Raw genomic sequence first — 10,512 nt, 5'->3', positions numbered from 1 at the left:
GTAGCAATATTTGGTTCATGGAAACAGAAACTTATTATTAGCCTCTTTTATGACTCTATTCTCTACATATATTGTGAAGCTATTGTGAAGAAATACCCTGAACAAGTCCACAGAAGCGAAAACTACTGATTCACGTATCTGACTTTTCCTCCAGTATACAAAACAAACCCACCTGACTATATAGAAGTGCCTATCCACAGGATTGATTAATGGTGCTTTTTGTTGAAGTTTGCTTACCATCCTGAAAACCCACTGATATTAAGTGATGAGGCAGATATTAGTTTTGATTTGACATTTTATATGAAGCAGGAGATATACGTTCCAGAGCAAACTTACATCAATATACTCTTTGGCTATCTATTAATTCTAATTAGTTTCTACTCCAGCAACTGAAAAGTGAGTAAGACAGTGACGTTTTTTAAGTATGCATAGGCACTTCCTTTTTTCCCTTAGTTCCTACCTTCTTTTGAATTGTTGAAATATGATGTCTGGAAAGAAGAACTTATGAAGGATGAAAATGGAAGGTGTAAGAAAGCACCCATAGGTAAGTAAAAGAAAATAGTTATTTCTAAACTAAGAGATACCTCAATTTAAATGGTGGTATTTTGGGACAGGGATTAACTGTCTGTTCTGTGAACAACAGGTTCTTGACATACACAGAGCACAAAAATGACACAGGAAAAATATCAATAGATCCAAATCAGGATCTATATCCAATAACATATCCAAATATAAAAAAATTGCAATAATACAAGAACAGCATCAATATTCTGGGCTCAGAATATTTTAATTCTCACCTGCAAAAACTTCTTCATATTCCTGAATTAATCAGATTTCTTAGTGCTGGGGTTTTTTTGAAAAAGGACATAGTAATTCCTAGGTATATTGTGTTCTGAGACCAGATGTTTACAGATACTTTCTAATTTCAAAAGTTAAAGTTCTGAGTAAGAACAACACGGTTACAAAACTTGGATAATATTTTTCATGTCTTTATATTAAGTGACCATAACAGACTTAACTATTTAATACCTAGAGTTGCACAGAATCTCCAAATTCCTACTTAGAAAGGAATATTGATACTCAAAGCTGAAGCTCTCAGGCCAAAATTATGATGGCTTCAGAACTGAGAATACATGTGAGAAAAAATCCTGAAACAAAAGATGTTTACTGAAGTCACATTAAATATCTGTGTGTCTGTGTACACATGCATGAATCCATGTGTGTCAAAGCTAACAGTTCTGAGAAAAAGGTCTTTAACCATAACTACCTTTAGTATGTAGATTTAATTATCATTGAAATAAAATTCCAGAAGGCAAAAAAGAGGTAGGTACAGGTTATCTGAATGCTAATATTTGTCACCCTAAGGTCGGATCTCAACAACACGTAGTAGTACTGGTAATCAAAGCAGCAGTTATGGATTAGTTATGATAATATATTATATTATGATAGTAGTACTGGAAACCAAAGTACTAACTATTAATTATTTCTCATAACATATTATGTGCTGGTAACACTAAAGCAAGCACAAGAATTGTTACTTTTTTTCTTTGAAAAGACTTTTCTTCCTCACTACAGTTACCTTACAAACTAAATAAAAAAATATTGGCTTTTCAGTGAAATTGACAAAATGCCCAGTTTCATGACACAACTAGAAAAAGTTTGCAGCTTATTACACATATCTTTCACTCAGAGTAATGTGAGACAGTAATAACAGTAAATTCCTAAATTGGAATAGAGAATTATTCTCTAAATTTATTGGGGTTAAGAACAGCCCTTTTTTGACTTGTTTTTTGTTTAGTTATAAAGCATGCATCCTATCTGTAGTGATGCCAGCTCCTCTTCTGAATGGTAGTAAGAGCTTTCATTCTGCTTTCCATATGTAGAGTTCAAAATAAAACAGAACATTTAATACAAAAGGTAGATACACAGCTATTTGTTTGAAAATATCTCCATGCATCTGTTGAAGGAAAAACAATAAAAGTCTTTAAAAGATGGAAATGTCTTTTAATCTCAGGAACATACTGAGAAATAAGCCAGTAGCAAGTATCATACAGAATAATAAAAACGTATTTTACAAGGGTGTTTTCAGCCAGTTCCAGAGAAGTCAAAGCAAGTTTTGCCCTTGATAGAAATAGGACTTATAGAGTTAGAAACAAGAAGTGATGCCCAGCAGGGATATGCTGCAGACTCCAGGGACTCACTGATGTTTGGAGGTCAAGGCACAGTCCTCCAGGAAAAACATAAATCACAAGAGGTTAGGCACTCTGTTTTGCCCCCACATGTATAGTCTGGCTACCAGCACCCTTTTCAAATGACAGACTATGCATCGTTTCATTGGGCAAATGCTTTTTTTTCAGGGTAGGTGATGCACATTGAATCCTGAAAAGCTCTTTCCTAAGGTCTAGATTTTCAGAAGAGAAGGAAGCAAAATTATGTCCCCTCTTCCACTCACTTATTTTTGCTGTTCAGGAAATAGTTATGAAACTCTAGAAATAAGATAAGTAGAACAGATGTGGCTTTCCAAAATTTTTTTAATATAGTACTTCATGTTTTAAATAGCTCACTGTAAACATGCTTCAGGTTTTTTTTGCACTCCCTTTTCATGGCCTGCAGGTAATCCTGGTCTTCTAGTTATCCAAGTCACTCAGGATGCTCCATTTTCTGGGTATGTGAGAAATAATGAAGCCTCAGAGAAGAAACTCCTGCGTAATGTGTTCGTGAAAGGAGACGTATATTTTAACACAGGAGATCTCCTAGTGATGGATGAGGATGGCTTCCTCTACTTCACTGACCGGGTTGGAGACACTTTCAGGTATAGTACAGATTAGCAGTGAGCTTGGAAGAAATCATCCATAAGCAGGACTGGATGGTACAGGTCAGACTTGAACCTGGTAATTATCAATGTAATTTTGACAGAAACATTAAGGGTCTCAACTGAAGTCAACCAAAGTTCACATGAACACAACAGAAATCTTCAAATTTGAATCAAAACCCACTTCTGTTTCCTCTAGGTTTGGTGTCTCAAATGTAATGGCACTAAATCAGAAAATAATTTAGCTGTCTACATTCTTCAGTTGAGAATAACAGCAGTCCACATTAAAAGTTGCTAATGTCTATGTTATTTTAAAAATATTTTCCACAGGTGGAAAGGAGAAAATGTTGCCACTTTAGAAGTTGCAGAGATCATTGCTATGATGGATTTTGTCCAAGAAGTTAACGTTTATGGTGTAAGCATAAAAAGTAAGATACACTCTATAACTTGAGAATATAAAATGAGAAGAGTAATTTCCTACTCTATCCTTTCTGTACTTGTAACAGAATGCATACTTGTAACAGAATGCATACTTGTATGTAAGGAAATAAATGGTGTCAACTCAGCAATTCAGGATTTCCTGCAACGCTTTGAAATTTCAGATTCAATGTAATTCAATACATTCATCAGCGATCTGGATGAGGGAATAGAGTGCACTATCAGCAAGTTTGCTGATGACACAAAACTGAGAGGAGTGGCTGACACACCAGAAGGCTGTGCAACCATTCAGAGAGACCTAGACAGGCTGGAGAGTTGGGCAGGGAGACATTTTATGAAATATAACAAGGGCAAGTGTAGAGTCTTGCACCTGGGAAAGAACAACCCCATGTGCCAGTATAGGTTGGGGACTGACCTGCTGGAGAGCAGCAGAGTGGAGATGGACCTGGGGATCCTGGTGGACAGCAGGATGCCCATGAGCCAGCAATGTGCCCTCGTGGCCAAGAAGGCCAATGGCATCCTGGGGTGTATTAGAAGGGGAGCAGCTAGTAGGTCGAGGGAGGTCCTCCTTCCTCTCTACTCTGCCCTGGTGAGGCCACATCTGGAATATTGTGTCCAGTTCTGGGTCCCTCAGTTCAAGAGGGACAAGGAACTGCTTGAAAGAGTCCAGCACAGAGTCACAAAGATGATTAAGAGAGCGGAACACCTTCCTGATGAGGAAGGGCTGAAGAAGCTGGGTTTTTTTTAGTCTGGAGAAGAGGAGGCTGAGGGAAGACCTTATTAATGTTTACAAATATGTAAAGGGTGAGTGTGAGGATGACAGAGCCAGGCTCTTCTCAGTGATGTCCAATGATAGGATAAAGGGCAAAGGTTGCAAGCTGGAGCACAGGAAGAAAAGCGTTTTCACTGTGAGAGTGACAGCACTGGCACAGGCTGCCCAGTGAGGTTGTGGAGTCTCCTTCTCTGGAGACATTCAAAACCCACCTGGACATATTCCTGTGTGACCCACTCCAGGTGATTCTGCTCTGGTGCTCTGGCAGAGCTTTTGAGGTCCCTTCCAACCCCTAACATTCTGTGATTCTGTGATAATGCTGCATGTAATAAACATGACATGCTGAAATTTTGCAAAGAAAAGCAAAAACATCGTGGAGATTTTAAATTCGTAACACAGATGTGAGAAGTACAGAGTTATAAATTACAGAAGACTTCTCTTTAGGGTACAGGCTTCAATCTGAAAAATAGTAAAACAGGGAATATTTTAAAAGATGACATGTCTGAAAACCTGTCACTCTCTTCTAAGTACAGTCCTAGAAGATATATTTTTTTATAACTTCAGTGTTCCCAACAACATATAGTGCTTCCTGAAAATACACAATACCATGTTAAAAAACTGCAGGCAACTAAATTACAAGATGAGGTAGGAAATTGCTCAGATGATGCATCCATTGAATGAACAAGCTGAAGAAAGCAAACTTCCTTGTGGTGCTGAAGAGCTGTTCTGTGCTTCCTTTGGATAAAGTCTAGTATTAAAAGGGACTGGACTAGTCATACGAAGAAGTTATCAACAGACAAGCAACTCCTTAGCACTGAGAGATGGGATGGGATACACAATGGATTCAAAGAAAAAGGATATATGAAAATAAAAATAACAAAGGGCCATAATCTGAATTGCTAACCAGCAGGTGGCTGTCAAATGCCTGTATGTTAATTTTGCAAATAAAACTGTAACGTAACTGGGAAAGCATATCCTACTTTCATCTACAGTTGGAGCTCAACAACTCTTAGAAGGGCTATTGCTGTGTCAGTCAGTGAACAGCACATCAATAAAAAAATCTAGATAGCACAGTCTTTTATATTTCTGAATCAACTCGAGTCTCAAATATTGATAAAAAAAACTCTATAGCACATTAACAATTAAACAACTGCAAGTTAATTTTCATTAAAAGGGACATCCATATTTTATATTTGCAGCACCTCACACATGTCTATATCCATCTTTTGCACAAATCTTTGTGTGAATGCATTCAGCCTTTTACTGAACTAATGGTCACTCTGATTTCCTAAGATCCCTATGCTACCCGTGTTAAGACTGAGGAAGGTAGGAAGAAAACCTAGCAGCCAGCTTCCAGCCATACAGAACTCCTAATAAAAACAGGAATACATTTTAATTTAATAAAACAACTGAAAGTAACTTTAAGTCTTCCAATAAAAAGTACTCAGTATCTTATTGTCTGAGAGGTTAGGACAGATATGTCACAATATGAAAATATTTTTGCTGAACAATATTAAATTCCTCCAAAATGTCGTACAAGACTCACACTCGTTCTTACTTGTCATAATATTTTTAAAAAATTTTTAGACTATGAAGGAAGAACAGGGATGGTCGCTATCTTGCTTAAACCTGAGCAACCTTTTAATGGAGAAAGACTTTATCAGCATGTTGTGGACTTCCTTCCAAGTTATGCCCAACCACGCTTCGTGAGAATCATGGTAAGATCATCGTTTGTTTCCTACTTGTATTTATCTTCTATCTGACCTGAAAATTGTTATCTATAATCATGGAATGCAGGAATTAATTTACAAACATTTTCAAGAATTGAAATGCAAAAGGTAACACTATTCTGAATTATTGGTGCTATTGTCATGAAGCTAAGAAAATACATCATTAATTAAACTCATATTTTACTCTAAGGATCCATTCATAGCTAAAAATCCTAGATATGAGTAATAACTTGAAAAAATTGGATTTTGTTTCCAAGCTCTTAAAATAGAGTGTTCCTCTAGCCAATGGAAGACTAAGCAGATGCACATGGGTAATATTACATGTAACAGTGTGCTCCTATAAAAGGATCACATGATCAGTTTAAAATGTTCTCCTAATATGGTTGTTCTTGAAATTATTATTATTATTTGCTGCTACTGACAAAGCATCAAAGAAATATCTATCTCTTTGCAACAGGTAGTAAGATAAATACTTCACCAGGAAGATCGCATAATCTGAGAACTAAAACATACCTACATGCTTTAGACAATAAAAGCAGAACTGGGCTACAATTCCTTTTAAACCTGCACCCTTAAAGCAAAAAGGATTACTCCCCTTGTGTACTCCCCAGAGAATGGTCTTCTGCACAAGGACAGGAGAAAGCATGAACTACAAAGGGCACAAAAGGGCCCCACAGTCTGTCTTCTGAAAATTTGTAGCAGTTTTCTGCTGGTAAGGGATGCTGAGAGGCATTCAGCAGTTTTGCCTCTCCCTAAATACTGACAAATTGTCTGAAAAGCACAAATTTGATTGAGAATAAGATGGGAATATAATCAAGTGAGATTGGTGAGGAAGAGAAGAAAAAGAATTTATACATTTAGCAGTAGTGTAATTTTTAAGAGAGTTTGAAGAATTGAGGGAAGTTATTTTTTTCACTTACAGGTTACTGTACTAAGTAAATGTGTCTTCAAATACAGTTAGCAAGCGTTACACTATCTCTGGTGCCTCTGGACAGCAGTGCCCTCTTCGGGGAAAAACCTTTGGAACAGATTTGTCTTAATGGTTCCATTAGACGGAGGGAATCTATATGGAGATCTAGAGTCTATTTATATGAAACTGATAAAATTTGTTTGCATTTATGTGTTCCCTGACTAAAGCTTTTGTTAGTTAATTGAAAGGAGGTTAGTACCACAGATACTACAAGTACTTAATAATATTTACACTCTTCTGAACTAAATGTGTGTCTTGAGAGAGTTCATCCAATCAAGAGTGACAAAACCATTCTTATGAAATACTGTATTTAAGAGAAAATCAATCTTAAAAACCGCAGTCCATATGTAGCCTCCTTCTGTCATGGCTTGCAACCATGGTGGAGTGGTTTTCTGAAAATCAGACAGGTTGAGGTTTTTTCTTCTCAACTTCTCTGACTTGACTTTTGATAACTACACTTCTTATATGCAGAAAGACATTGGGAAGAGGTTTCTAAGAGCATTCAGGGAGTGATTTCAGTTTCAGATTATTTGTGCTCTGTTTTGTTCTCAGGGTTTTAGTTTTGGTTTGGGGTTGTGGTTTGGGTTTTTTTTAAAATTTGTATTTCCAGGCAGAAAAATCTATACTGAAATAATATCAGTGGATCATCTAAACAGAAAAGTCTCAGTAATCCTTATTTACAACAAACTTAAAATACTTAATACCTATCTCTACTAGACTTAAAATCTTCTTATTGCAACATTTTAAATAATTATGAAGACAAATTCATGCTAGCTATTCAATTTGAAGCAATCCTACTTGGTAATGACTGAATATTATTACCATATGGTAGTTATTCAGCCTCTGTCATTCCATTGTGACTTGGTGGTCTAAGCATTGTTCCTACTGTAAGTTATTCCAGAAGAGAGAACAAACTGGCAAACTTATTAGCAGTCTCATCCCAGAAGCAAAAGACTAAATTATTTGGGAATTGTGAAAATGGAGTAGCAATGTGAAGAGGAAATCGTGTTACAGATCAAGAACTAAAAAATGGTCTATTTTAGCATGAGAACTAAAGAAAATGTTGGCTACATTGAAAACACTGTGTAAGTAATAACAGTGCTTGAGAATGATGTGCTTTAAACTTTTCCCTTAATGTGAGCCAAATTTTCAATTAGATTATTATATATACCGCTTCTGTGCTCATAGATTGACTGCTGTGTGCAGAACAACTTGTTCATTAATTGGCATCTGAACAATTGCCATACAACAACTGCTTACGCAAAAAAAATAGGAGGAGGGCATTTAACGTCTCTAGTTTTAATGTCTTACATGAGATTTAGCAGTTGGAAATCCAAGGAGAGTCAGTACTCTAAAATTAGCCAGCTCTCTGCAGACCATCACCAAGTGTTCTGTAAACTAGAGATGTTGGGATTATCTGCACCGAAAGAAAATTAAAGGAAATGCTTATTTTGAAACAGAAAGTTGCAAGTTTGACAGAGAAATGATTACAAAATAAAAGCTGCATCCAGCTTCAGATTTCCCTGCACCTGTGAACCAGATAATTCTGTCTAACTGAAGACATTTGATAGTAAAACTGTGTGATCCATTTTTAGTCAGTGATTCCATCATATTTTCACTGATATAAGCTGAAATGGAATATTGCACATTACCTGAATTATTTCTTTTTCAGGATGTTATGCAAATTACTGCAACTTTCAAGCATCAGAAAACACGTCTTGTGGAAGAAGGATTTAATCCAGATATTATACCCGATCCTCTGTATTTCATGCATGAACCTGCACATTCCTATATTCCTTTGACGAGAGAGATATACGAGTGCATTGTTTCTGGTGAAATACGTTTATAAAGGATACAAATAAAATTACTCTACAATACAGAATGTAAATTTCAGATACACTCCTACAATTATCTCAACAAAAGCCAGTATGCATTATTTGTTCAAAAAAAGTAAGATAAGATAATCAAATTAGTCTCACTGTGATAGAACTTGTCTCTTCGTAAGACAGAGGCACAACAATTACATGCACTATGTATGCTGCACTGTATCTACTTGTATTACTTCCAAATACAAAATGGGTAGTCAGAAACATAAGCAAATTATTGTACAAGCACGGCATGTAGATTTCAGTTCAGTGTTTCCTAATTATATTACATAATATTTAATTACACTATTTCCCATGACGCTCAATTTCAGATTTTTATGGAAAATAAACATTCAATGTCAAAATAAAGTTGCGGTATTTAGTGGTCATTATTTTTCACAACTGTCACCAGAAATAACATAGATTTACAAATAAAACATCCCTGCTGGCACATGATCTCTTCTTTTATTTACTAACTGTCATATTCCTGAAATGAGAGCTTTAAGGAAAACACAGCTGAAATTACTACAACTTCCAACTTCTAATGGACCTGGACACCTAGAACCTGTAAAAAGGTGCTATGAAGTTTTGCAGGCAGAGGAATATCAGAGAATATATTAGCATGCCTGTTGGAGGTACCTTCCTTTACTGTACACATCTGATTACATTAGAAATCAAACAAGTCCACACTTACATGAGGGGAAAACTCTCTACTAGGTATTTCCCTTAATTCACATTATCGTCATAGAATCATAGAATGGTCTGAGTTGGAAGTGACCTTGAAGATCATCTAGTTCCAACCACCCTGCCATGGGCAGGGACATCTCCCATTTGACCAGGTTGCACAAAGCCTCATGCATCCGACTTCTCACAGCTTGCCAAATGCTCGCAATTCCTGGGCATCCTAGTGTCATGAAAGAAAGGGATCCAGTACTCATGAATCCTGAGTAAAGTGATTCTTTCAACAATTCTGCTGTGGTCTTTTAACAAACAAAATAATAGAGGTCACCTAGAATTCATAACGTAACCCCTTATTTCCAAAATGTCAACAATTTTTAGATCATGACATGGTATTGAGAAAGCTCCAAGCCAGCTAAATGTAAAGAAAATTCTTCTATTTTCCCGCCATTCTAAAGTTTTATATAAATACACACACATGCATCCCGTAAACATGTAGACCATTAGGGCTTATGAGGACTATCTCTAGATAAAGGATGATACCGATACACTAAAGTAAGTTTGCAATATTTGCAGAGCTCCAAGAAACTCAGGCAAAAGGGGGACCTTATTAATGTATATAAACACCTGAGGAGTGGGTGCCAAGAAGGAGGTGCCAGGCTCTTCACAGTGGTGCCCAATAATAGGACAAGACGAAAGGAGTGCAAGGTGGAACATAGGAGGTTCCACAAAAGCGTTCGGAAAAGCTTTTTCACTGTGAGGGTGACAGAGCACTGGCACAGGCTGCCCAGAGAGGTTGTGGAGTCTCCTTCTCTGGACACATTCAAAATCCGCCTCGACATGTTCCTGTGCGATCTACTGTAGGTGATCCTGCTCTGACAGGGGGGGTTGGACTAGATGATCTTTCGAGGTCCCTTCCATCCCTTAACAGTCTGTGATTCTGCAATTCTATGACATGAAGGCATGCTAGTAAAAGTATACAATCAATGGGGACAGAGTCTTCATCAAGTATTACAAAAGACCTAAGCTGCTATCAAGACTCTACACTCATATTATCATACAACCTTAAAAGGAGCACATCGATTGTAAGCTGTCCACAGCAAGTAATCTTTTCATTCTGTTTTGAGGGTGTTTCTGAGGATCACAGAACCATTCAGAACAGCCTTTTGTTTCATAAACAAATCTTCTATACTGCTAGTAAGTCATAGATCATTTATGAACCTTCGCAATAATTTCTTGCACAGGTT

At 36.8% G+C, this 10,512-nt stretch overlaps 1 protein-coding gene across 1 annotated transcript in view; it reads left to right on the top strand.

Moving 5' to 3' along the window:
- Positions 1–8,571, top strand: part of LOC104274288 (long-chain fatty acid transport protein 6-like) — a 16,521-nt gene extending 7,950 nt beyond the window's left edge. The window contains exons 6-10 of the mRNA XM_009869881.1: positions 454–544; positions 2,614–2,812; positions 3,143–3,240; positions 5,610–5,740; positions 8,395–8,571. Of these exons, the coding sequence (XP_009868183.1) occupies positions 454–544; positions 2,614–2,812; positions 3,143–3,240; positions 5,610–5,740; positions 8,395–8,571 (696 nt within the window). The remainder of the gene's footprint in view (positions 1–453; positions 545–2,613; positions 2,813–3,142; positions 3,241–5,609; positions 5,741–8,394) is intronic.
- The last annotated feature ends 1,941 nt before the right edge of the window (positions 8,572–10,512 follow it).

This window comes from Apaloderma vittatum, unplaced genomic scaffold (genome assembly GCF_000703405.1).
Source record: "Apaloderma vittatum isolate BGI_N311 unplaced genomic scaffold, ASM70340v1 scaffold2055, whole genome shotgun sequence".
Lineage (NCBI taxonomy): Eukaryota > Metazoa > Chordata > Aves > Trogoniformes > Trogonidae > Apaloderma > Apaloderma vittatum.
This window is presented reverse-complemented; position numbering and strand designations above follow the sequence as displayed.